Source organism: Heteronotia binoei, chromosome 5 (assembly GCF_032191835.1).
Source record: "Heteronotia binoei isolate CCM8104 ecotype False Entrance Well chromosome 5, APGP_CSIRO_Hbin_v1, whole genome shotgun sequence".
In the NCBI taxonomy this organism is placed as follows: domain Eukaryota; kingdom Metazoa; phylum Chordata; class Lepidosauria; order Squamata; family Gekkonidae; genus Heteronotia; species Heteronotia binoei.
The window spans coordinates 24,305,716-24,333,600 of record NC_083227.1 but is presented as its reverse complement, the minus strand read 5'-3'; the positions used below and the strand labels follow the sequence as shown (position 1 = coordinate 24,333,600).

At 46.4% G+C, this 27,885-nt stretch overlaps 2 protein-coding genes across 5 annotated transcripts in view; both read right to left on the bottom strand.

Annotated features, from left to right (window-relative positions):
- Positions 1–1,268: 1,268 nt before the first annotated feature.
- On the bottom strand, positions 1,269–10,608 carry LOC132571852 (zinc finger protein 397-like). The gene is made up of 5 exons (XM_060238646.1): positions 10,455–10,608; positions 7,751–8,610; positions 6,638–6,758; positions 4,175–4,387; positions 1,269–2,458 (listed from the first exon to the last, which is right to left on the bottom strand). The coding sequence occupies exons 2-5, from the start codon at positions 8,552–8,554 to the stop codon at positions 1,269–1,271; spliced, it is 2,328 nt and encodes a 775-aa protein (XP_060094629.1). The 5' UTR covers positions 8,555–8,610; positions 10,455–10,608.
- Positions 10,609–13,686: 3,078 nt separating this feature from the next.
- LOC132571165 (zinc finger protein ZFP2-like) overlaps positions 13,687–27,885 on the bottom strand; it is a 475,317-nt gene continuing 461,118 nt past the window's right edge. For 3 of the 4 annotated variants that reach the window (XM_060237850.1, XM_060237849.1, XM_060237848.1), the window contains 2 exons: positions 16,282–16,402; positions 13,687–15,469 (listed from right to left, as the gene is read on the bottom strand). In XM_060237850.1, the coding sequence (XP_060093833.1) occupies positions 14,496–15,469; positions 16,282–16,402 (1,095 nt within the window). In that variant the 3' untranslated portion in view covers positions 13,687–14,495. Of the gene's footprint in view, positions 15,470–16,281; positions 16,403–18,590; positions 19,406–23,997; positions 24,164–27,885 lie in introns of those variants that run through there. The other variant, XM_060237847.1, reaches the window with a different exon arrangement.

The following is a 27,885-nucleotide window of genomic DNA, read 5'->3' as shown; positions in this document are numbered from 1 at the left end:
AGTCTAATTGAAGCTCTTTCTGCACTTCAAGCATTTGCAGATTTGATTTTATTTCATAACCTTTTTTGACCTGGTGGGCACCTCTGGAAATATGACACAGGGTGGTGGATGCCACCATAGAATGACTGTTGCCAGAGGCAGAGCCAACCAGAATATGTCGGGAAGTGAAGTAAAATATAACTGTATTGTAGTTCTTCAGCATTTCTAGGAGAAGCTGTGTTCAACCAGATGCTTTTTTTAAAAACTGAACATATTGTTTAAAAACATTTTCTAGCATACACACAGGGCTTTTTTGTAGCAGGAACTCCTTTGCATATTAGGCCACACACCCCTGATGTAGCCAATCCTCCTAGAGTTTACAGTAGGCCCTGTACTAAGAACCCTGTAAGCTCCTGGAGGATTGGCTACATCAGGGGTGTGTGGCCTAATATGCAAAGGAGTTCCTGCTATAAAAAAGCCCTGCTACAGGGAAAGAACCTGGCTTCAGTTTTTTTTTAGCAGGACGTCTTTGCATATTAGGCCACACACCACTGATGTAGCCATTCCTCCAAGAGCTTACTGTAGGCCCTGTAAGAAGAGCCCTGTAAGCTCCAGGAGGATTGGCTACATCGGGGTGTGTGGCCTAATATGCAAAGGAGTTCCTGCTACAAAAAAAGCCCTGCATATACACGTATGCCTATTGAACTAGCTAAGAAACTCTCATCTGGCAGTATCTGGCAGATCTCCTGTGGCCGTTCTGAACCTCTGCTGGCCCCAACCACTTTCTAAAAACACTTGGAGGACCTGAAAAATGTCAATAGTTACTCCGGTGCCCAGAGGCACTAGATTGGGGATCCCTGGTTTACATAAAACAGAACTCTCTCGACCCTTAAAACCATCTAATGTAATCATGCAATTAAAATAACCAATGAGTCACTAGGCAGGAGTTCCATGGAGAAAACCTAACCAATGAAAACAAGGCCAAGTATGGATCTGATTGCATCAGCTCCAATCCACAACTGCCACAATAGATTTGAGTTTTATGTTGCCCCCTCACCTATCATTTACTGGTTTTGTTTTTATGACACTTTGGATACCATGGTAGTAAATGTCCAAGAACATTCATGGGGGAATTCTCCCTTCCCCCACATATCAATTCCTTTGTGTGCGGTAAGGCGGATTGCCATGATTGGATCTCCATCCACATTCCAAGCATTTACACTGTTTCTTCCATAGTAGCTCTCGCAAGACCCATCTGACCACAAAAAGCCTTGCTACAGTCTAAGCATTTATGTGGCTCCTTCTCCGGGTGCATCCCTTGATATGAATTGAAGTCTGGGCTCTGACTGAGGCTCCTTCTCCCCTGAGTGAGTTACCTTATGTTTTAGAAGGCTTGATAGAGCAAAGAAACTCTTGCTACAGTGCGAGCATGTGTAGGGTCTCTCCCCGGTGTGGAGTCTTTGATGTCCACAAAGGCTTCCCCTGTGACTGAACCTCTTTCCGCATTCTGAGCATTTGAATGGTTTCTCCCCTGTGTGGACTCTCTGATGCTGAATAAGGCTTGCTTTGTCGTAGAAACTCTTGCTACAGTAGGAGCAGCTATAAGGCTTCTCTCCTGTGTGGATTCTCATATGTCTGACAAAGTTGGTGCTCTTGTTGAAGCTCTTTCCACATTCTGAGCATTTAAATGGTTTCTCACCTGTGTGGATTCTTTGGTGTTGCAGAAGGCTTGATTTATCACACAAGTTCTTCCCACAGTCTGGGCAGCTATATGCTTTATCCCCTGTGTGCATTCTTTGATGTCTAGTAAAGTTTGCCCTCTGATTGAAGCTTTTCCCACACTCCAAGCATTTATATGGTTTTTCTCCTGTGTGGATCCGCTGATGTTGAATAAGGCTCGATTTATCACTGAAGCTCTTGGCACAGTAAGAACAACAATGCACTTTCTCTCCTGTGTGCATCCTTCGATGCCTAGTTAACTTTGAGCTCTGAATGAAACTTTTCCCACATTCCAAGCATTTATAGGGTTTTTCCCCTGTGTGGATTCGCTGATGTTGGATAAGGCTTGACTTATCACACAAACTCTTGCCGCATTCCAAGCATTCAAAAGGTTTGTTCCCTGTGTGGAGTCGCTGATGGGACCTAAGCGTTGAACTGCGATTGAAGCTCTTGCCGCACTCCAGGCATTGATATGGTTTCTCTCCTGTGCTGAGTATCCCACATTCTGGAAGTTCTGTGTGGATTCTCCACTGAGCACCAATGAAGTCCTGTCTTTCTTCCATTAGCTGGACTGTGATTTCATGGAAGTCCCCAACCTGACAAGAAACAGATGACTCTGTCCTGTTTTTCACATGGTTCTCCTCCTGGCCTTGTGGTCCACCTTGATCCCAGATGTTCACTTTCAGCTGCTCACATTTGGCTTGTTCTGATGGTAACCCACATGGCAAACCCTCATTGCCACTCTTCCCCCTACAACCTGCTGGAATAAAGAGAGAAACATGGAAAGTGCCAATTAGAGAAACAAAATCTCAAATCCATCCCTCCTATAAATCACAGTCCTTTCAATAAATTGTGTGGGCCAGACCCTTCTACAGAGTGATTCTGTCTGTCACTTATCTCTCTATTAACATTTTTTACTTCAAATGTTTTTAGCCAATGTGCTGTGGAAGGGGTGTACTTACCAAGCTGAGATTACTACTGATTCCAGGTACTGTAGAGTAAAAGGAACATTGAGGTCTGATCTATTCATAAGAATATCTATCTCTCTATGTGATTTCTATCCTACTCACCCTGCCAAAGCAGGCTCAGGGCAGGTTACAAACAAAATATAATACTTACTGTCTGTCTGTCTATCTATTTATCTGCCCGTCCATCCGTCTGTCTGTCTGTCTATCCATCTATCTATTCGTCCATCTGTCCATCCGTCTGTCTGTCTATCTATCTGTCTGTCTGTCCGCCCGTCCAAGAGGATCCAAACAACATTTTACCAACTTGTCAACAAGAATAGTATGTGGAACCTTATCAAAAGCCTTAATGAAATCAAGATAAACAACGTCTACATCATTCCCCTAATCCAGCAAGGTAGTAATTTTCTTTAAGTGGTGGGGGTTAGTCTGAGATTACTTTTTCTTGAGAAACCCATGCTGACTCTTAGTAATCACAGCCACCTTTTCTAAATGTTCCAGAACTGACTGATTATTTGTTCTAAAACTTTTCCAGGTCTAGATGTCAAGCAGACAGGTCATTAGTTACTCAGATTCTCCTTTTCCCCCTTCTTGAAGACGGGGACAACATTTGCCCACTTCCAGTCTTCTGGCACCTCACCAGTTCTCCAAGAACAATCTTCCTTAATGCCAGGATCAAACCAGAAGAGGGGAACAGGTTTGGGAGTTTCAAGACATATGAAAGGAACAAAAAGACCACTTGTGTCTCTCTAGAAAGATAATTCTTGTGCAAGATAATTCTTGTGAAATTTCTTGTGAAAGATAATTCTTGAGAGACACAAAATGAAAAGTATCTCTTTTAAAGACGCCATCAGGATGTGGATGGCTCTGCAGACATACAGTCAAAGAGATGTCATAACTGCTCATTCTGCAACTTTGCACATAAAGTTTATAGACAACAAACTTCTCACTGCCTAATGTGAATCGTCTGGTGTCAGTTAAAAGCAGAACTGCTAATGAATGTCTTCCCACAATAGAGTTTTATATGGCTTCTCTTCAGGATGAGTTCTCTAAATTTGAAGCCACAACCCCTGAAAAAATACAAATGCTTTCCCCCAGGGGTGGAATTCTAGCAGGAGCTCCTTTGCATATTAGGCCACACACCCCTGATGTAGCCAATCCTCCAAGAGCTTACAAGGCTCTTTTTTGTAAGCTCTTGGAGGACTGGCTACATCGTGGGGGGGGTCTAATATGCAAAGCAGCTCCTGTTAGAATTTCACCCCTGCTTTCCCCTACTGAATATGACTTATTTCCACACAGACCTGCTTAGGATTCCTCCCAAGGAACAGTTTTCACCACAGACCAGACAGCTGTATGTGTATGTGTTTTTCTTATAGGCCGAGTTCTGATTCATAAGAAGATAAGAGAAGCCATGTTGGATCAGGCCAATGGCCCATCCAGCCCAATACTCTATGTCACACAGTAACCAAAACCCACTCAATCTAACTACATGCGGGCACCTTGTTTCTTACCTGTGTCTACTCCTGTCTGGACTCCTCCACAGGGAAGGGAATCATCTATACCCTCCTTCAGGGGGATTTCCTGTCTTACTGAGACATTTTCCTGCTTGCAACATTGAGGAATATTCTCTTCTTTCCAAGTGGAGAGCTTGTCTTGGGCCATTGGTTCTGAACTTCCAGGCACATATTTCTCTCCATCACTGATGGTCACCCACTCTTGGGTTGCTGGAGAAATAATGAGAGAATCCCAAACAACTTATTCCTTGGACAAGAGGAAAATTAAGTGGACAAACATGGTATAAAGACATTTACAATGATATAGAGGAAAAACACAGAACTTATTTGCCTCAACAACTTTGTGGGAATAGAGTTCTGTAGGGGAAGAAGGCACATCAAGATAGAGGGCATTTGGGTATATATCAGGTTTATGAGAATATTTGTTGTTGTTCAGTCGCACAGTCGAGTCCTACTCTTTGCGACCCTGTGGACAAAGTCACGCCAGGCCCTCGTGTCTTCCTCCATCCTCCGAAGTCTGCTCAAATTCGTGTTTGTTACATCAGTAACACTGTCCAGCCATCTCATCTTTTGCCGTCCCCTTCTTCTTTTGCCTTCTGTCTTTCCCAGCATCAGGATCTTCTCCAGTGAGCGCTCCTTTCTCATTTGGTGGCCAAAGTATTTGAGCTTCAGCTTCAGCATCTGACCTTCCAGGGAACAGTCTGGGTTGATTTCCCTTAGGACTGACTGATTGGATCTGCTTGCAGTCCAAGAGACTCTCAAGAGAATATTAGTTTTGGACAAAGAAAAGAAAACCACAAGAATCTTATTCTCATTATATCACCCTAAGCAGGGCTTTTTTTGTATCAGGAACTCCTTTGCATATTAGGCCACACACACACACCCCGATGTAGCTAATCATCCAAGAACTTACAGGTCTCTTAGTACAGGGCCTACAGGGAGAAAAAGTTCTCTTTGTCAGCTCTCTCCATCCCATGCATAATTTTATAAACCTCTATCACAAACATGCTTAACATAAGAGCTGCATAGAATAAATGTCAGATGTTTGAGAACCATAAGAAATGAATGTTTGAGAGCTGGAAGGAAGGGAGGGAGGAAGGAAGGTGAATAGATGGAGAGGAAGGGAGAGGCAGAAAGAAAGCAACTTTAACTTTAAATGCATTATCCAAGCCTCCAGTTGGCTTGGTTTGGAAAAGCGATTTAAAGAAATAAATATCTTCTCCAACGGGGGCAATGGGACAGTAGGGGCTTGGAGTACATAAGAACATAAGAGAAGGGACCGTCTCTTCCCACATGTTCCCCAGAGAGTACTCAGATCTGGTTCCCAAAATCTACTAGTAATCCCGTTTGAAGTCAACCAGGGATAGGGCTTTTTCAATTACAGCCCCCTGCTGGTGGAATCAGCTACCGGAGGAGGTGAGGGCCTTGCGGAACCTTGGGCAGTTCCGCAAGACCTGTAAGACGGTCCTCTTCCGGTTGGCATATAACTAACTGGTATTAAAAACTGCGAAGGAAGGCTGTGAGAATAGCACCGAACTGTCAGACTGTTAGTTTCTTGATTCACTGTTTTAATTATTGTAAATTATTGTATATGCTTTCTAATATTAATTTTATTGTTTTAGATTTTATGTTGTGAGCCGCCCTGAGCCAGCCTTGGTGGGGAGGGCGGGATATAAATCGAATAAATAAATAAATAAACAATGTTGGATCAGGCTAATGGCCCATCCAGTCCAACACTCTGTGTCACACAGTGGCCAATATATGTGTGCATGTATACACACAAACACAAACACACACACACATACATACACACACACACACACACATATACTGTGGCTAATAGCCACTGATGGACCTCTGCTCCATAATTTTATCCAATCCCCTCTTAAAGCTGGCTATGCTTGTAGCTGCCACCACTTCCTGTGGCAGTGAATTCCACATGTTAATCCCCCTTTGGGTGAAGAAGTACTTCCTTTTATCCGTTTTAACCCGACTGCTCAGCAATTTCATTGAATGCCCATGAGTTCTTGTATTGTGAGAAAGGGAGAAAAGTACTTCTTTCTCTACCTTCTCCATCCCATGCATTATCTTGTAACCTCTATCATGTCACCCCGCAGTCGACGTTTCTTCTTTTTCCAATGCTTTGAGAGCCACACAATAAGTGTGAAAGAACCACATGTTGCTCCTGAGCCACAGTTTGGCCACCCCTGCTCTATCATGTCCCCCTCCACACACACAATTATCTCTTTTCTAAACTAAAAAGTCCCACTTTCTGTCCACTTTCTCTACCCTACGAATTATTTTTTTAGGCTGAAGACACAATGGCAGGAATGGTTTTGAACCATTCCTCATACTAGCCTTTAAAGCATCAAAGGTGGAGGTGGGGCAGAGCTAGTCCTCCCTGAAGGCAAAGCAGGAACTGCATAGCTTCTCCCACTGCCCCAAGGCATTTCCACTTACCCAACAGATGGCAGCCCCTGTCCTCTTCCTTCTTGGTTTCCTTGATGAGCTGCCTCTGCTTGGAATCAGATGGAGTCTGGCTGGCCTCGGTGGATGGTGCTGCCACATCCTGAAATGCCACCTGCTAGACCAGAGAAAGATTTTTTTCCCAGAGAGGAGAAGGAGGAGAAGCAGCAGTAGAAGCCACAGAAGAAGCAGAAGCAGCAGCAGCAGAAGAAGAAGATACTGGATTTATATCCTGCCCTCCACTCCAAATCTCAGAGCGGCTCACAATCTCCTTTATCTTCCTCCCCCACAACAGACACCCTGTGAAATAGGTGGGGCTGAGAGAGCTCTCACAGCAGCTGCCCTTTCAAGGACAACTCCTGCAATAGCTATGGCAAACTCAAGGCCATTCCAGCAGCTGCGAGTGAAGGAGTGGGGAATCAAACCTGGTTCTCCCAGATAAGAGTCCGCGCACTTAACCACTACACCACACCAAACCACTACATCAAAGAAGAAAAAGGAGGAGGAGGAAGAGGTACTGGATTTATACCGCACTCTTCACTTTGAATTGCAGAGTCTCAGAGTGGCTCGCAATCTGCTTTACCTTCCTCCAGTGTTCCCTCTAAGCTGAGTGAGCGTGAGCTAGCACACAGATTTTTAGCCTCCTCCAGCTCATACCTTTTTGTCTTAGCTCAGGAAGGATGACCCAGAGCATAATAATTTATGCAGTAGCTCAAAACTTTAATGCCAGTAGTTCACAACTTTAATACCAGTAGCTCGCAAAGTAGAATTTTTGCTCACAAGACTCTGCAGCTTAGAGGGAACACTCTTCCCCCACAACAGACACCCTGTGAGATAGGTGGGGCTGAGAGAGCTCTCACAGAGCTCCTCACAGAGGACAACTCCTGCGAGAGCTATGGCTGACCCAAGGCCATTCCAGCAGCTGCAAGTGGAGGAGTGGGAAATCAAACCCGGTTCTCCTAGACAAGAGTCCGTGCACTTAGCCTCTAAACTAAATTGGCTCTAGCAGGCTAGGAAGAGGATTGATAGCAGTAAGGGAAAAGATGAAGAAGCATAATGGGGAAGTGAAATGATTGCACATTTAAGATTTTGATGGCATGTTCTCACCTGCTCTCCCCATCTCTGGGTCCCCCGCTGTTTCAGCAGGAAATCCTCAGCCAGAAACACTGCCTGAGAGCAGGAGTCCGGACCACTTTCCCTCACCCAGTTCTGGATCTCCGGGGGCAGGATGGTCAGGAACTGCTCCAGGATCAGCAGCTCCAGGATCTGCTCCTTGGAGTGCCTCTCCACTTTCAGCCATCGATGGCAAAGCTCCTGGAGTCGGCCATAAGCCCATCTCGGGCCCTCAGCCTCTTGGTAATGGAAATGCCTGAAGTGTTGGCGCAGTTTCTCCTGGATGATGACATCTCCTCGCAAGATAGCTGCCTTCACCTTCCCATAATCCACTCTGTCAGCAGCATCCAAGCCAATAAAGGCTTGCTTGGGTTCTCCACTGAGGGCCGGCAAGAGTCTACTCACCCACTCTTCTCTAGGCCACTGGCAGGCTTCAGCTACTTGCTCGAAGGCGGCCAGAAAGCTTTTCGTGTCTTCCCAAGGAGAGGGTTTCTCTTGCAGTTGTGAGATTCCCCACCCTGAGTGAGGGGACTCCACCGTCCTTAGGAACTCCTGCCATCGGGCTTCCCAGCGCTCAGCCATGCATTCTTGTGGCTCCTCTTTCACCTGATGCGAAGGTGCGAACTGTAAGGATCCCCTGCTGCTTGCAGACTGCATAGCTTCCGGAAACGTACTTCCGCTCTCAATCAGAGATTTGCAGTCTACAGAGTATGGGCCGTTACAGTGTTCTTTTCCTGTTCCCTCCGATGTCACACCGTATATGCAGCCTGTAGGGTTCTGCTCCTTCATTTTCATCATAGTGAAGACTCGAGAGGAACACCAGTGATCTAAACAGTCATGCTGAGATTTTTTGCCTGGGAGGGACAATGCAAAGAATTAACATAGACAGACATCCATCCTCTGGTAGGGTTTCAACTATTTGTTTTTGACAATATCGGCCATATGTAAATCGTATTTAAATATATTTTCACGTGCTGAATGCATGTTTTTAAAATGCACTAAGTAGTACTGTTCTGTTCGTTTACTGTAATTAGCCATTGGCTGTTACAAGTCTACAAAAATCTCATGGAAAAGCAAAGTAAACTAGAAGTTATTGAACATACAGTGTATATGTAAAGCATAAGAACATAAGAACGTAAGAGAAGCCATGTTGGATCAGGCCAATGGCCCATCCAGTCCAACACTCTGTGTCACATAGTGACCAAAAAAATTATATATATATATACACACACACTGTAGCTAATAGCCACGGATGGACCTCTGCTCCATATTTTTATTTAAACCCCTCTTGAAGCTAGCTATGCTTGTAGCCTCCACCACCTCCTGTGGCAGTGAATTCCACATGTTAATCATCCTTTGGGGGAAGAAGTACTTCCTTTTATCCATTTTAACTCAACTGCTCAGCAATTTCATCGAATGCCCACGAGTTCTTGTACTGTGAGAAAGGGAGTAAAGTACTTCTTTCTCTTCAGGTAACATCATTCTAAACATCATTCTAGTTTGTCATTAGAAAAAAAAAAGAATACATTATAATATAGTGGAAGATGGCATAATAACAAAGCAAAAGGGTATAATAACAAATGCAATACAATAGCAATGACAATAGAGATATAGCATTAAGTCGTATTTCCTTTCGTCCGTCCTGAACCTACTGCCCATCAGCTTCATTGGATGCCCTTGAGTTCTAGTGTTTGGGGAGAGCAAGAAAAATTTCTCCATATCAACTTTCTCCACCCCAGGCTCATTAATATACTAAACCCATCTTCCATTATATTCTAATGTATTCTTTTTTTTTTTTCTAATGGCAAACTAGAATGATGTTTAGAATGTATGTTACCTGTTAAAAAGTTAAATAAGGTGAACAGGAACGCCACTGGGAAAGACATATTCTCAGTTTAACCCAGACTCACGAGGGGTAGAGCAATTGACAGACTGCATTTATTGCCTTATGACACTCTCACCCTCATTCTCTCATTCTGACATGTTGCTGTGTTATTGGTTTCCCAGGCAAATGCTATCCAGACCAAATCTTCTTTCAATGACCAGTTTCGCACTAGACCTTTAATCCTGGTTTAGTCCTGTCCCCAAGCTGACATTTTACACTAAAATCATAGAATCACAGAGCCATAGAGTTCGTGTCTGTGAATCTCTGATTCTAGTGTAGAATGTCAGTTTGGGGACGGGGCTAAACCAGTATAAAAGGTCTAGTGCGAAATTGGTCATTGTGTTGTTTTCATTATCTTGCCATTGCATTCATACCCACTGCCCAACAAGCTATATGTAGCTCTGCTCACTCTACCCCATTCCATTGTCTGATGAAGTATTGCATGCATTTTAAAAAAGCTGAAGGTAGTTCCTCCTGCGCAAGCACCAGTCGTTTCTGAATAAAACTTTGTTGGTCTTAAAGGTGCTCCTGGATTGCAACTTTGCTTTATAAACCTCTGTCATGTCCTCCCTTCGACGGCTCTTTTCTCAACTGTAAAGTCCCAGACTCTTCAGCCTTCCCTCACAGGGAAGATGCTCAGACCCCCTCGTCATCTTGATCGGAATGGAGAGGACCACCAAAAAAAGGTCCTAATGTCGCTCTGTTGGTCCGGGTTGGTCTGATCCTGACTGCTTGCCTCCTTTCCGACCAAAGACTCTCCCCCCCCCCACGCCTTTGGATGCCTCTCTCCAGACCTGCAAAACCCTCACTCACCCAGAGATCCCCGAGACGCGCGCGCCCCCCGAAGCCACCAGCCCCGGGAAAACCACAGTTTCCGGGGAGAAGGAAAAGAAGAAGGAAGGGGCTTCCCTCGATCTGCAACATGCAGCCCGCAAAACGATCCTCTCCTAGGAATCGCGGCTCTCTTGCCCCCGTCGTGGGAAGCCTAGAGCGGTTGCAAGAAGGCCCAGTTTCTAAAGCCGCGGCTCCCCCTCTTCTCGGTGCATTTACTTGCCAGAACACCCGCACAGAAGGGGCTAGGCAGAGACGGGTGGCGTTACCTCGTCCACGCAAGGGGCTTCTGGGGATCGTAGTTTCCTCTCGCTAGTTTACACAGAAGAGCGATGGCAATGAGGAATTCGCTGCCAGAGGACGCAGTGACGGCCCCGGGGGGAAAGCAGCTTTAAAAGGGGATTGGATAGAGTCATGGAGGATAAGTGCATCAGTGGCTACTAGCCACGGTGACGGAGGGAAACCTCCACTTTCAGAGGCATTAAGCCAGGGGTGGCCAAACTGTGGCTCAGGAGCCACATGTGGCTCACACATATTGTGTGGCCCTCAAAGCCCACACTGCAACTTTTCCGAGTCAAGTCAGCCCACAGCTTGGAGAATGCAGTTATAGTTGCTTTCTTTCCACTTCTTTCTCCCTCCCCCTCCCCATGTATGTATCTTCCTTCCATCCTTCCTTCAGAGGAAGATAAAAGAGAATGTAAATAGCTCTTAAGACTCAGATTCAGAGTGAAGGGCAGGATATAAATCCAATATCTTCTTCTTCTTCTCTGAGATTCAGAGTGAAGGGCAGGATATAAATCCAATATCATCTTCTATGAGATTCAGAGTGAAGGGCAGGATATAAATCCAATTTCTTCTTTTTCTTCTTCTTCTCTGAGATTCAGAGTGAAGGGCAGGATATAAATCCAATTTCTTCTTCTTCTCTGAGATTCAGAGTGAAGGGCAGGATATAAATCCAATATCTTCTTCTTCTTCTCTGAGATTCAGAGTGAAGGGCAGGATATAAATCCAATATCTTCTTCTTCTTCTTCTCTGAGATTCAGAGTGAAGGGCAGGATATAAATCCAATATCTTCTTCTCTGAGATTCGGAGTGAAGGGCAGGATATAAATCCAATATCTTCTTCTTCTTCTTCTTCTTCTTCTCTGAGATTCAGAGTGAAGGGCAGGATATAAAGCCAATATCTTCTTCTTCTCTGAGATTCAGAGTGAAGGGCAGGATATAAATCCAATATCTCCTTCTTCCTCCTCCTCCTCCTCCTCTTCTTTTTTTCTTCCCCTTCTCCTCCTCCTCTTTTCAAACATCTGATGTTCATGTCTTGCAGCTCTCAAACACCTATGTGGCCCTTACGTTAAGCAAATTTGGCCACCCCTGCACTACGCCTTTGAATCCCAGAGCCAGGAGGCAACCTCAGGGAAGGCCTTGACCTCTAAGCTTTGGAGGGTGAACAGCAGAAGGGCTGAGGGTAGGGAAATTGGGGGGAGGCATTAAGGGGTTGGGGTGCTGCCTGCAGAAATGTGAACAAGATGAACAACGGGACAAGTGCTGAGTCCCACATCTGAGTAACAAAAATTAGGACACATAATGGATACACTTTTGGGTAGCAGTGTGTGTGAACAAGATCTTGGGGCGGGGTGGTGGTGGTATGGGTGGACTTAAGCGAAAGATGAGTAATGTTGGAGCCCAGTGGTACCTTTAAAGTTTAATTCTGGGTATAAGCTTTCGTGTGCACACACACTTCTGGTGTGATGCAGCGGGGAAAAGGGCCAATGTGGTCTTGTGGTGTATTAACAGAAGCATAGCATTCAAATTGCTTGATGTCCTAGTTCCATTGTATGCCATATTGATCAGTCTATACCTTGAGAACTGTGTGTGCAGTTTCCTAATATCCAACTGGTGCCTTCCTGCCTGTAATTTAAACCCATTATTGCAAGTCCTATCCTCCGCTGCCAACAAGAACAGCTCTCTGCCGTTCTCTACATGAAAGCCTTTCAGATACTTAAAGAGAACAATCATGTCCTGCCTCAATTTTCTCTTTTCCAAACTGAACATCCCCAATTCCCTCAGCCTTTCCTCATAGGATGGTCATCTTCATTGCTGCCTTCTGCGCCTGCTCTTTTCTGTCCACAACCTTTTTGAAGCGAGGCCCCCAGAACTGCACACAGTTCTCAAGGTATAGACTGCTTCCTCCTTTTCTCTCCTGTTTTGATAACAATTTTCTGCCACAATTTACTTATTTATGGACTTCTTTTGCACGACACATTTTTTCCCAGTGAGGAGAGAAAGCAGCTTACACTGTTCTCTATTTCTTCTCCAAATAACCCTGTGAGGTAAGGTAGGCTGAGGATATGTGACTGGCCCAAGGGTCACCCAGTGAGTTGCCACAGCAGTGTGCAAATTCGAACCTGAGTCTCCCAGATCCTAACGCAACTTTAAGAGGGGACTGGATAAAAATATGGAGCAGAGGTCCATCAGTGGCTATTAGCCACAGTATGTGTGTGTGTGTGTGTGTGTGTGTGTGTGTGTGTGTATATATATATATATATATATATGTATGTATATATGTGTGTGTGTGTGTATACACACACACACACATATATTGGCCACTGTGTGACACAGAGTGTTGGACTGGATGGGCCATTGGCCTGATCCAACATGACTTCTCTTATGTTCTTAACCGCTACAGCACACCTTGCTGGATCAGACCAGTGGTCCATCTAGTCCAGAATTCTGTTGCAATGGTTCCACTGATGGGATAGTCAAATATGGAATATAATGACCATTTAGGTTTTACTGCAAATGAACTTCAAGAAGAATGGAGAGGGAAATTGCTGAATTACAATTATTATGAAACTTGGAACAAATACCTCCCCAGGACTGAATAGGGATATTGGTTTCTTATCTCATTACATATGCTAAATCCATCCTCACCAAGTAGAGCTATACATCCACAGTATTCCAATGTATTTCTCTTTTAGAATAGTGTATCAGAATAATGTCTTTTTTTGTATTCACAAATGATATCGGTTATCTCATTGCATATACTAACCCCATGTTCTCTAATGTATTCTTTTTTGTATTGGCAAACTGGAATGATGCTTATAATGTATGCTACATGTTAAAAAGTAAATTAGATGGACAGGAACACCTCTGAGAAAAACAGTTTCTCAGTTTAACCCAGGGTTGAGGACCTATAGAGCAATTAACAGACTGCATTTATTGCCTTGTGACACTCTCACCACCACTCTTCAATTCTGACATGTTTATTGACTTTGCTATTTCCCAGTACAACAAACGGTATCTAAAACAAACTGGTTGTTCTTTCAATTTGCTCATTGTACCATTTTGCCATTGGATTGTAGATTTGTACTATTTCGCATGCTTAACCACTGCCCACCAGCTATATGTAACTGCCCACTGTACCCCATTTCATCATCTGATGAAGTGTGCATGCACACAAAAGCTTCCATTCTGAATAAAACTTTGTTGGTCTTAAAGGTACTACTGGACTCCAGCTTTGTTTCATTTAGGTTCTGGTCATTTGATATAGCTTCTTTGTCATGACAAAGCTCTGAGGACTAATAAGACATTCGCTGCATGGGGAATAAAAAGCTTCATTGATCTGGTTTTTCTTACGCAGGTTCTTGGGAGCAAATTTAGACACCTGAAATGCTTTCCCCAGCCAACAAAATGTAGACAGTTTAATGACCTTATATTTTACTAAGCCTCGCCTTTCAATCCAAAAACATTTCCAAGACAGTTTACCACCCCCCCAAAAAAATAAAAATAAAAATTGTGACTATTAAAGCCACCCAACAAAAATTACCAAGGAGCCTCAAAACATTAGTCAAGTAGTTCTGCAGAGAAAGGGCAACAATCAAAAGGACTCTTTCACAGAACTTCTTTTCCAGTCTCCAATATCAAGTAAACTTGAAGCAGAACCATTTTACTGAGCAATGCATATGTTTCTGGTTAAGTCGACTTTAGTCCACAATAGTATACACCACGAGAAATGTGTTTGATTTCAGAGGTGCCACAAGGCTAACACAGCGATCTCGCTGGTAAGTGGGTGGGGTGTATCATGAGGCAGTTCCCCCCCAACCCTGGCGTGCATTCTTTGGTGTAAAGTCAGGTTTGTGCTCTGGCTGAAACTCTTTCCACACTCAACACATTGATATGGCTTCTCCCCTGTGTGGATTCTCTTGTGCCTAATAAGACTCGACTGGTCACAGAAGCTCTTGCTACAGTCGGAGCAGGTGTAGGGTCTCTCCCCCGTGTGAAGTCTCTGATGTGCACGAAGGCTCCCTCTGTGACTGAACCTCTTCCCGCATTCTGAGCACTTGAACGGTTTCTCTCCCGTGTGAACTCTCTGATGCTGAATGAGGCTCGACTTATCTGAGAAGTGGTTGCCGCAGTCTTTGCAGGTGTGAGGTTTCTCCCCTGTGTGCATTCTCTGGTGCCTGAGCAGGTTGGTGCTCTTGTTGAAGCTCTTCCCGCACTCGGTGCATTTATATGGTTTCTCTCCCGTGTGGATTATCTGATGGGAAGTTAAGTGCGCGCTCTGATTGAAGGTCTTTCCGCACTCGAAGCATTTGTATCCTCTCTCTCCGGTGTGCATGAGCTGATGTCTGATCAGGTGTGTGCTCTTGCTGAAGCTCTTCTCGCACTCGGAGCATCTGTAACGTTTCTCTCCTTTCGGGAGTGTCTCACTTTCCGTAAGGGCCCCACTCTGACTGGAGCATATCCCCTGGTTTTGTTCTGATCTCTCCTCTGGCTGGAGTCCCCAGTTAACACCGAGAAACTTGTTTTTTCTCTCGTCTGCTCGCTTTGCTGGCCGCACGGGGATTTCATGAAAGGATTCATCCCTCCTGTTCTCTGTGAGGTTTCCCTCCTGGCTCTCTGGTGCATCTGGATTCCAGAAATTCTCTTTCAGCTCCTCACTCTCAACTCCTTTTGTCAAGATCTCTCTGAGTGCCTCTTCGTTCTCATGCCTTTGCCCTGCTGGGATAGGGAAAGAAAACCCCAATAAGAGTCCAAACACAAACTTCAATCAGGTCCTCTTAAATTATCTGTGAGAGGGAGGGGAGTTCCAGCGGCTTTGGCTGTGGCAGGGGTGGCCAAACTGTGACTCGGGAGCCTCATGTGGCTCTTTCACACATATTGTGTGGCTCTTAAAGCCCCCACTGCCCCGTCAGCCAGCTTGGAGAAGGCATTTGTCTCTTTAAATCACTTTGCCAAGCCAGCAAGTGGCTTGAAGAATGTATTGAAAGTTAAAGTTGCTTTCTTCCCACCTCCACCTCCCCATCTATTTGCCTTCCTTCCTTCCTTCCTTCCTTCAATATCTGACGTTCATGTCTTGTTGCTCTCAAACATCTGACATTTATTCTAGGTGGCTCTTACGTTAAGCAAGTTTGGCCACCCCTGATCTATCGGCTACCACCAATGCAAATTCAGGGGGAGGGGGGTTCTGTTGTGGGGGGGAGAAGATATAGGAGATAGTAAAACAAAACAGGAGTCAAGTCGCACCTTTATGACCAACCAATTTTTATTTGTTTTGTTCAACTGCTTCAGACCAACACAGCTGCCCACTTGGATCTATCTACATAGGAGATAGTAAGCAGCTCTGAGTCTCTGATTCAGCGAGAAGGGTGGGGTATAAATCTGCAGTCTTTTTCTTCTTCTTAACTTGCAGGCCTCTGACTGGCTACTGTTGGGAAAGGATGCTGGACTAAAAGGAACCATCCACCAGCAATGTTGCTCTTATGCCATGTTCTCGTTTCAGGCATGAAAAAGGCCCCTCCCCTTCTTACCCAGCAGACTGGTGTCTCCCTCCTCTTCTTCCTTGACACCCATGGGGAGCTGCACCTGCTCACTCTCAGATGGATCCTGGCCTGCCTCAGAGACACTCCCAGCCATCTCCTCCAAGGGCACCTGCAATAGCAGAGAGGGTCTTGCAGCGTGGGTCCTCTAACTCCATTCTGCATGCATGCAACTGATCCTGTCAAATTTCTTGGACCAAGATGATTTCAGGGATTAAGACGTGCTACGGCGCAGAGTGGTAACCCGCAGTAGTGCAGTCCAAGCTCTGCTCATGACCTGGGATCGATCCCGGCGGAAGTTGGTTCAGGTAGCTGGCTCAAGGTTGGCTCAGCCTTCCATCCCTCCAAGGTCAGTCAAATGAGTGCCCAGCTTGCCTGGGGGGAAAGTGTAGATCAGGGGTCCCCAACCACCGGTCCATGGACCGGTACTGGGCAGTAGCCTGCTAGCAACCGAGCCAGGGAGCAAGGCAAAGCAGCCCCAGGTGGCACAGCCTTGCAGGGGAGGCAGCCTTGGAGCGAGGCCACACCACCTCTTTCATCTGCCCAGGTCCCGGGCCCTGCTATGACCTTAGCCTACCCCTCATTTATAGACCTCCACCAATCAGCTGATCAGCAGGGGTCTTTAAATGGGAGGGGGAGGCAGAAACAGCTCCAGTTTCACTCCCCCCCATTTAAAGACCCCCCATGGGGGGCAGGGATGTGACGTGGGCAGGGGGGCAGCCTGGGGTGGCAAAAACCCCAGGGCCGCTTCCCCCACCGGTCCATGGAAAAATTGTCTTCAATGAAACCGGTCCCTGGTGCCAAAGGGGTTGGAGGCCACTGGTGCAGACGATGGGGGAAGGCAATGGCAAACCACCCCATAAAAAGTCTACCAAGAAAACGTTATGATGCGACATCACCATGGGTTTGTAATGACCCAGTGCTTGCACAGGGGACTACCTTTACTTTTAAACGGTAAAGGTAGTCCCCTGTGCAAGCACCTTTATGTAATATTAAGAAGTTTCAAAAGGAGTAACGTTCGGCCTCCAGACCACCAGGAGGGGTTCTCAAGAAGACACTCTCAGACTGGCCTGGGTTAATGACAAGTGAGAAGTCACTTTCCAACCCAAGTGCACCCTGTAATTTTCAGCCCTGTTCAAGCACAGCTTTACCCCACCCCCCACCCATGATGACCCACAGAGAGAGCACAGTAGGGTTGCCAGGTTCAATTCAAGAAATATCTGGGCCCTTAGGGGGTGGAGCCAGGAGCAAGGTTGTGACAAGCATAACTGAACTCCAAAAGGAGTCCTGACCATCAAATTTAAAGGGACCGCACACCTTTTAAATGCCTTCCCTTCACTGGAAATAATGAAGGATGGGGGCGCCTTCTTTGGGGGCTCATAGAATAGGACCCCCTGGTCCAATCTTTTTGAAACTTGCGTGGGGGGTGTTTTAAGGAGAGGCACCAGATGCTATGCCACAAATTTGGTGCTTCTATCTCAATAAACAGCCCTCCCAGAGCCCCAGGTACCCACGGATCAATTCTCCATTATACCCTACAGGAATCATTCTCCATAGGGAATAATGGAGTGCCCAGCAGACATTTCCCTCCCCCCCCCCACTTTCAGATGACCCTGAAGTGGGGGGAGGGCCTCCAGATTGGGGGATCCCCTGCCCCCATCTGGGGATTGGGTAACCAAACAGAGAATCACAGAAAGTGCACAAAAAAGGAAAGTCCAAGAACCTCCATGACAAACCAGCCTCAAAATTATATCAAACTCAGAACAACAGTAAAGAAACTAGGAAGTCCAGGTCCAGAGGTGATTAATGCATATGAAGTCCCACGCTCCTAAGTCCATATTTTGCAAGACGCAGGCAGCATAAAATTCAGCGCTACGAGGTCGTACTTGTCCCCTCGCTTCACTTCCGCTTCTATACGCTCCACAGACAAATCTTTCATGTTTCAGAACAAATGCTCACAATTCAATCTTCTCTTCAAGACGCTACGTCAGACTTGCAAAATATGGATTTAGGAGCTTGGGCGTTGAGTTGCCTGCCAAGAACTCTTACGGCTTTGGGTCTAGGTTTCTTGGACATTCTATTTCTTACATTTCTTACGCTAGTCGTTACTCAAATATTTATAATATCCTTTGCGATGAAATTGATTCCTGTTATTTTGAGTTCGATTTAATTTTGAGGCTGGTTTGTCACGGAGGTTCTTGGACCTTCCTTTTTTGCCCACCTGGGGACTGGCAACCCTACTTACCCCACCCCACCCCCACTCATGATGATCCAGAGAGAGCACAGTGAAATGGCATCACCTCTTTCTCCAGCCTCCCAGCCTCCTGCTGCCTCAGCAGGAATTCCTCAGCCAGGGCCACCGCCTGGGAGCAGGTCTCTGGGCTGCATCCTTTGACCCAGTTCTGGATCTCCAGTGGGAGGATGGACAGGAATTGCTCCAGGATCAAAAGCTCCAGGATCTGCTCCTTGGAGTGCCTCTCGACCTTCAGCCACCCTTGGCAAAGTTCCTGGAGTCGACTCAGAGCCCCTCTCGGCCCCTCAGCTTCCTGGTAGCAGAAGTGCCGGAAGTGCTGGCGAATCTTCTCCCTGTTGACGGCATCCCCTCTTAAAATGGCTGCCTTCACTTTCCCATAATCCTCTCTGTCTTGGGCATCCAGGCTGACAAAGGCCTGTTCAGCTTCTCCTCTGAGGGCTGGTAGGAGTCGGGTCACCCACTCTTCTTTGGGCCACTGACAGGCTTCGGCCACTTGCTCAAAGGAAGCCAGAAAGGCTTTGGCATCGTCCCACGGGGAGGGCTTCTCTGGGAGTTGTGGGTTTGCCCATCTTGCTTGAGGGAACTCCACAGTCTTGAGGAACTCCCGCCACTGGACTTCCCACTGCTGAAGGAGCCCCTCTCGTGGCTCCTGCTTCACAGGATCTCCTAGCCTCCTTTGGGAGAACTCTCTGATACACCTGGCCTGGAGGACATAGGGGGCTGTCCCAGTTCCTGCTGACCTCTGCCCTATGGCAGGGCTTGCGGGATCTTGCTCCTCCATCTTCATCGCCAAGAGAGCCTCACAATGCAAAAATTCTAGAACAGATCCCTGCGATCTAAACGGGGGAGCTGATCTTCTGCCTAGGGGAAAACAAACAGAAGGATCTGTTTACCCTAGGAGGAAACAAACAGAACGAACGCTTTGGACCAAAGGTGGGTAGTGTCCATAAGGAGACGGATGGAGTGTAAGGGCAGGGTCTCAGTTAATTACTTTTGGCAATCCGCAATTAAGGATTGGATGCTTAATCTTGGTGCTTCGGTGGGGGGCACAGTGGGAGACCTTCTAGTGTCCTGGCCCCGTTGGTGGACCTCCTGATGGCACTTGGGGTTTTTTGGCCACTGTGTGACACAGAGTGTTGGACTGAATGGGCCATTGGCCTGATCCAACATGGCTTCTCTTGTGTTCTCATGATACATTTGCCCATGATACATTCTCTTATGTTCTTATGATACATTTGCAAACTCCAGGTTATTTCCTTCACTATGTTTCCTCCCTGGAATTAAACCCAAACAAATGGTAACCATATAAACTAAAGCTTGTTATTCCTGTTTGGCTCTTGAATCTTTTAAAGCTCTTCATTATTTAGGGGGAAGTGTTTGTGAGTTTCCTGCATTGTGCAGGGGGTTGGACTAGATGACCCTCGAGGGCCCTTCCAACTCTATGATTCTATGATTATGCTGCATGCTAATTTGCTGCTCACCCATTATCTATATGTGTGGACTGGTCATTTCCATTTCATTGTGTCTGAAAAAGGGTGTGTGCACACAAAAGTCTATGCTTTGAATAAAACTTCGTTGGTCTTCAAGGTACCACTGGACTCAAATTTTGTCCATAGGAAAATAAGAGAAGCCATGTTGGATTAGGTCGGTGGCCCATCCAGCCCAACACTCTGTGTCACACAGAGGCCAAAATGCAGGTGCCATAAGTTGGTCCACCAGCTGGACCAGAACTCCAGAAGCCCTCCCACTGTCCTCTCCAGCTGGTGGTGGCTCTGCTAGAGGCAAATAGAGGAAATTCGGTAGAGGCAATTCCTTAAAGTTGCTCAATTGGAGATGCCCAGGGAACTTCTGCATGTGAGACATCATGCGCTGCGATATAGCCCCTGTAAGCTTCCCATACACAAATCTGGGGTGAGGAGAGGAAAAACTAACTCAATAAATGGGGTGGGGGAAGCCACGTGGTTTCAGAAGTGTTTTGAACATTCAAGGCATGGTATAAGGGGGGGGGGGCGGGAATTGACCACTGTGTGACACAGTGTTGGACTGGATGGGCCATTGGCCTGATCCAACATGGCTTCTCTTATGTTCTTATATTCTTAATCCAGATTGCTCAAGGGAAAGACAGTTCTATCCATGTGGTCAGGCTTAAAGTCTAGGATGGGAAGAGAATTACCACTGTTTGGTGCAATGGACAGCATGACACTCAAGAAGAGAGGAGGTTGTTGAGTGAGTGTATGTGCATGTGTGTGCGTGTGTGGTGGGGAGAGGGATATGAGTTAGTAACAACAAGCAATAACAACTCAGCATTTATATTGTGCTTGGGAATGTTGCGTGTACATTCTTGTCAGCAGTCTTACCACAGGAAACCCTGACCCATTTCCAGACCTAAACTGCAGGCTCCTGTGTTTTATGAATTACAAGGGAATTCCATAAAACCTCAGCAAACTGGAACTGGCACTCCCGAGATGGAGGAGGTGGAGGAGGAGGAGAAAGAAGAAGAAGATATTGGATTTATACCCCACCCTTCACTCTGAATCTCAGAGTGGCTTACAATCTCCTTTACCTTCCTCTCCAACAGACACCCTGTGAAGTAGGTGGGGCTGAGAGAGCTCTCCCAGAAGCTGGCCTTTCAAGGACAGCTCTGAGAGAGCTACGGCTGACCCACAGCCATTCCAGCAGCTGCAAGTGGAGGAGTGGGGAATCAAACCCAGTTCTCCCAGATAATTGCACTTAATCACTACACCAAACTGGAGATGCAAGATGGTCAGAATGACCCAAGCCAGTTTTGCTGGGAGACCTGGAGGGTGGTTGTTATTGTTGTTGTTGCTGCTGCTACTGTTATTTTGCCATCTTCTGGGTGTGGCGCAGGAGTCACTGGGGGTTTAGTGGGAGATGTATTTGTGAATATCCTGCATTGTGCAGGGGGTTGGACTAGATGACCCTAAAGGTCCCTGCCGACTCTATGATTCTACGACACAATAATAACTCAAGGTGGAGAGTTCAGGATCAGTGGGAGATAGGGTTGCCTGGATATTTGCGGGCAGCGTCTTGAGGGGAGCTCATCGGGATGTGATATCATAGCATCTACCCTCCAAAGCTGCCATTTTCTTCAGGGAATCTATGCAGTTCTGTAGTCAATTGTCATTCCAGGAAACCTCCAGGCCTCACCTGGAAGATGGCAACTCTAGGGGTGGGATCTGCTCAGCATAGATTCAATTCCAGCATCTCTCGTTAAAATGATAGAACTAAAGGACATTCAGTGTAGGTGATGGGCAGTAGGTTCAGGATGGACAAAAGGAAACACTACTTTACACAGAGAGTGATCAAAATGTGGAATTTGCTGCCAGAGAATGGAGTGATGGCCACTGGAATAAACAGCTTGAAAAGAGGATTAGACAGATTTCATGGAGGATATGTCTGTCAGTGGCTACTAGCCATGGTGACTGAGGGGGGGGGGGACCTCCAAATTCAGAGGCACTAAGTCTCTGAATCCCAGAGTCACAAGGCAAGATCAGGGGAAAGCCTCACCCTCATGCCCTGATGTTGGCCCTCCAAAGGAACTGATTGGCCACTGTGTGAGGCAGGATGCTGGGCTAGATGGACTCCTGGTATTCTCATTAGGGGAAAGGGCTTTGGCTTCTACGCCTTGCTGTTGGCTGTCCAGAACTGGTTGGCCACTGTGTAAGACAGGATGCTGGACTAGATGGACAGTAAATCTCTGAATACCAGTGCTAAGAATCACATCTCCTCTTGGCCTCCATGTCCTGTGGTTGGCCGTCCAGAGGAACTGGTTAGCCATTGCGTGAGAAGAAGAGGAAGAAAAAGACAACTGCAGATTTATACCCTGCCCTTCTCTCTGAATCAGAGACTCAGAGCGGCTTACAATCTCCTATATCTTCTCCCCCCACAACAGATACCTTAAGAACATAAAGGAAGCCATGTTAGATCAGGCCAATGGCCCATCCAGGCCAACACTCTGTGTCACACAGTGGCAAAAAATTGCTTGTGGCCGCCACCACCTCCTGTGGCAGTGAATTCCACATGTTAATCACCCTTTGGGTGAAGAAGTACTTCCTTTTATCCGTTTTAACCTGTCTGCTCAGCAATTTCATCGAATGCCCACGAGTTCTTGTATTGTGAGAAAGGGAGAAAAGTACTTCTTTCTCTACTTTCTCCATCCCATGCATTATCTTGTAAACCTCTATCATGTCACCCCGCAGTCGACGTTTCTCCAAGCTAAAGAGTCCCAAGCGTTTCAACCTTTCTTCATAGGGAAAGTGTTCCAGCCCTTTAATCATTCTAGTTGCCCTTTTCTGGACTTTCTCCAATGCTATAATATCCTTTTTGAAGTGCGGCGACCAGAACTGCACACAGTACTCCAAATGAGACCGCACCATCTATTTATACAGGGGCATTATGATACTGGCTGATTTGTTTTCAATTCCCTTCCTAATAATTCCCAGCATGGCGTTGGCCTTTTTTATTGCAAACGCACACTGTCTTGACATTTTCAGTGAGTTATCTACCACAACCCCAAGATCTCTCTCTTGGTCAGTCTCTGCCAGTTCACACCCCATCAACTTGTATTTGTAGCTGGGATTCTTGGCTCCAATGTGCATTACTTTGCACTTGGCCACATTGAACTGCACTTGGCCACATTGAACCGTTGACGCCCACTCACCCAGCCTCAACAGATCCCTTTGGAGTTCCTCACAATCCTCTCTGGTTCTCACCACCCTGAACAATTTAGTGTCATCCGCAAACCTGGCCACTTCACTGCTCACTCTAAATCATTTATGAACAAGTTAAAGAGCATGGGACCCAGTACCGAGCCCTGCGGCACCCCACTGCTTACCGTCCTCCACTGCGAAGACTGCCCATTTATACTCACTCTCTGCTTCCTATTACTCAGCCAGTTTTTGATCCACAAGAGGACCTGTCCTTTTACTCCTTGACCCTCAAGCTTTCTAAGGAGACTTTGATGAGGAACTTTATCAAAAGCTTTCTGGAAGTCAAGGTAAACAACAACCTTGTGAGGTGGGTGGGGTTGAGAGGGCTCTCACAGGGTGCTGGACTAGTTGGACCATTAGTCTGATCCAGCAGGGCTCTTCTGATATTCTTATGAAGGTCTCAGCCCCTCTGTCCTGTTGCTGGCTGTCCAAAGGAACTGACTGGCCACTCCGTGTGAGACAGGATGCTGGACTAGATGGACCGCTGGTCTGATCCAGCAGGGCTCTTTTGACGTTCTTATGGAAAAGGAAATGGCAGGTCCTTTGGGATGGGCTGTGTCAGGAGGGAGATGAAATCATGCAAAGGTTTTTCTTTTTGGCTGGAGACAGTAGGAAGGCAGGCAGGCCCTGCAGGGAGCAGGTTCAACAGGGGGAAAGGGCTCAATCTGCACTCTACCATCCTGCCCACCCCCACCCCCCAGCCCTTTCCACGCACCTACCTACCCAGTCTACGCCGGCTGCCCGGCTCTCCTCTCCTCTCCTCTCCTCTCCGTCTCTGCAGCTGTGAAGGGTGGTGGTGGGGAGACATCCAAAAGCAACCCCCCCCCCGCCCCGGAAAAGAGCATCTACTCCCGCCGTGGTCCTCTCTAGGAAGCAAAGCTCTGCCGGCTTAACCCTTGTCCGGATGAAATGCAGGAATCAACACACTGAAATAGATTCCGGCTGCTTTGGTTTTGGCTTGCAAAGGATTGCAAAGAGAGGACGCGGGGTGGTGGTGGGGTGGGGGCTGGAAGGTGCCCACCATCCATGGGGCGGCTTTCTCCCTTCCGGACTGCATAGCCAGCTTCAAGAGGGGAATGGATAAGCATATGGAGCAGAGGTCCATCAGTGGCTGTTAGCCACAGCTTATTGTTGGAACTCTCTGGGGCAGTGATGCTCTGTATTCTTGGTGCTTGGGGCGGGGGCACAGTGGCAGGGCTTCTAGCCCCACTGGTGGACCCCTTGATGGCACTTGGGTTTTTTGGCCACTGTGTGACACAGAGTGTTGAACTGGATGGGCCGTTGGCCAGATCTAACATGGCTTCTCTTATGTTATGTTCAAAACTCTCAGCATCCCCTCCACCCTGGGTCAGCCAGCATCTTTTAATCTGGGGTGGCTGGGAGGAATGCTAAGAGTTTTTGGTATTGGGGCTATTTTGGTATTAGCTATTTTTGGTATTGGGGAGTGGAGAATGGGGAGGGAGAGACTTGCAAATATATTTTCCCAGAGCTGGAAAGAGCTGGGGATTGAGAAAGCTTGCAGAAAGCAGAAAATCCTTGCAGTTGGAAAAGTGTATGGGTTTTTGGGGGGGGAGGAGGGTGTCTGGGGTCTCTGCATTGCATTTTGGAAGAGACAGTGGGGAATCAGAGAAGAATAAAACCCCGGTTTTGGGCTGCGTTAGGACATTTGTGGGCCCTGGTAAGCACATCTGCCTCCTCCCACCATAATATCAATCATATCAATATTAAAAATTACTTTGGGCAGAACTTTAAATACTTCAACATTTTATTTTCTGTTCCAGGCAGCATTTAATAGATTTTTGTGGACCCCCAGACATTTCATTTTTTTCCTGAAGTCAGAAAAACAGTTAATACATTATCTTCAACCCTAAAATCTCACCCCCCCCCCCCATAATTTAGAAGAAAACATTTTGTGGGCTGCTAAAAGTATCATTGGCCCTAGGCACTGTGCCTACTGTGAGTGGCCCAAAGTCACCCAGCAAGCTTCCATGGCAGAAGTGGGGATTTGAACCTTGATCTCACAGACCTTGTCTTCTCTGACAGAACAGAACATCTCTACGAAAAAGAGGTTGTTCATTTAACCCAGGGGTGTCGAATTCATTTGTTATGAGGGCCGGATCTGACATAAATGTGACCTTGTTGGGCTGAGCCTTGTGTGTCATAAAATGTAATGCCAGGTAGGAGAGAGATAAACTTTATAAAGGACACAAACACATACACTCAGCCTAATCCACCTCACTGGCTTGTTGAGCTTCAGCCAACAGAAGGAAAAGAGGCTTGGCTTAATAACTCTGCTATGCAACTGAGAGAGCTTGGCAAAGCTAGCTGTCCTTCCCCTGCTTCCTCCCCAAGGGAAAAGCTTTGCTCTGTAGTTCCTGTGCGCTTGAGCAAGCCTTGCAAAGCAAGCTGTGATGCAGAAGGAAGCAAGAGAGGGAGAAGGAAGCAGATGACAGTGAGTTGCTCACGGGCCTAATAGGAGCCTTCAGGGGGCCTGATTCAGCGCCCAGGCCACATTTGACACCCTTGGTTTAACCCAAGCTTGAGAGGAGACCAATGGAGCATGACAACAGACTCTACATTTATTACTCTTTACAACTAAAAAACCTAATGATAGACCCTCACCATCAAGGACACATCAGTCTCCAATTCTGACATCCTTGGGGTGTTGTTCTACCCCAGTTGGACCCTAACAGATGATAGCCATATAACTAAGCTTATTATTCTTTTAATCTGTTAAAAACATCTTCATTATTCTGTATGCTAATTTATTGCCCACCTTCTATATGTAAGATGGCAATTTCTGTTTCCATTCTGTCTGAGGAAATGTGTTGGCACATGAAAGCTCGCACACTGAATAAAGGTGTTGGTCTTAAGGGTGTCATTAGACTCTTAACTCTGTTCTGTTGCTTCAGACCAACCAACATGGCTACCCACCTGGGTATAGCTGAGGGACTGTCACTCTAACATTAGCCCAGGCACAAGCTACGTTCCTCTCATCAACACCTGCTGCAGGATTCATCCTCTCAATGCATGCTACCTTCCCTGGATTGTGTGAGGGCACTCTGTGTATTTGCTCCATTCCTAGGGAGGGGAGAAGGCCTCCTCCCTAGACATTTTTAGGTTCAAAAAAACTATTTCCAGTGATATCTTAAGAACATAAGAGAAGCCATGTTGGATCAGGCCAATGGCCCATCCAGTCCGACACTGTGTCACACAGTGGCCAAAAAACCCAAGTGCCATCAAAAGGTCCACCAGTGGGGCTAGAAGCCCTTCCACTGTGCCCCCGCCCCAAGCACAAGAATACAGAGCATCACTGCCCCAGAGAGTTCCAACAATAAGTTGTGGCTAATAGCCACTGACGGACCTCTGCTCCATATGCTTATCCATTCCCCTCTTGAAGCTGTCTATGCTTGTAGCCGCCACCACTTGCTGTGACAGTGAATTCCACATGTTAATCACCCTTTGGGTGAAGAAGTACTTCCTTGGTGAATGGTTACTCAGTTTTGTCAGCATTGAAGACCACCTGATGAATTTTGGATGATGAATTGATTTGAATGCTTTTTTTTTTTGTAGCAAGAACTTTTGCATATTAGGCTACGCCCCCCTGATGTAGCCCATCCTCCAAGAGCTTACAGGGTTCTTCTTACAGGGCCTACTGTAAACTCTTGGAGGATTGTCTGCATCAGGGGTGTGTGGCCTAATATGCAAAGAAGTTCCTGCTACAATCCCACCCCCCACCCCCGCTTTTAAAGGTATCCTGTTTTTGCGAGCCAGCTTCAGTGGAAATGTGGGAGTAGAAACATAGTAAACAAAGACATAAATCTGGGATTTATTAGAAAAACAACTGCTTTATAGTCCACTATCATGACAACTGAGTGCAAGTCCTCAGTTGCTTTCTAGAGCATTACATTTTGTAAAAAGTGTTTTGTAAACACAGTATGAAGACTGCTTCTCAAGAAACCCGCCTCACAGCTGACAACCCAGCCAAAGAGGTTTTTCCCATCTCGGCACATATGGAGTCTCTGACTTTTCATGGGGAAAATAAGAACTTGTCCCAACTACCTACAATGCAACCCCCACCCCCCAAAAAAGGATGGGGGACTTTTTCAGAAGCCCTCAACTTTATTATCTGATATCTCAACATCTGAGCAGATGAACCTGGGACTGTGCAGTTAATGTGTTGAATAAGGGGAGAGGAATCACTCTTTTCTTAAATAAGGTAAAATAGCACATAACTGTGATAGAAAACCCTAAAACTTGAAAAGGGCTCAAGAATGCCACCAACAGTGTCTGGGATCTTGGATTCCTGGGGTTAGCATTAGAAAAATGTTTTCATTCCTGTTCCACCTTGTCAAACCTAATCCTTTTAGATGAAAGGGAAGCCAGTATGAACAGGACCAACTGTTTGCTATGATAGTTCAGAATTATTAATAGTAAGGGCTTTTTCTGTAGCAGGAACTCCTTTGCATATTGGGCCACACCCCCTGATGTAGCCAATCCCCCAAGAGCTTACAGTAGGCCCTGTACTAAGAGCCCTGTAAGCGCTTGGAGGATGGGCTACAGCAGGGGTGTGTGGCCTAATAGGCAAAGGAGTTCCTGCTACAAAAAAGT

What these genes read in the sequence shown, in the direction of transcription:
- LOC132571852 (XM_060238646.1), bottom strand. Translation starts at nt 8,554, where the DNA reads ATGATGAAAATGAAGGAGCAGAACCCTACAGGCTGCATATACGGTGTG. An exon ending in CCCAGAGATGGGGAGAGCAG is followed by an intron (nt 6,759 to 7,750) that starts GTGAGAACATGC and finishes CTGGTCTAGCAG; the next exon opens with GTGGCATTTCAGGATGTGGC. An exon ending in CAGGGGCTGCCATCTGTTGG is followed by an intron (nt 4,388 to 6,637) that starts GTAAGTGGAAAT and finishes TTATTTCTCCAG; the next exon opens with CAACCCAAGAGTGGGTGACC.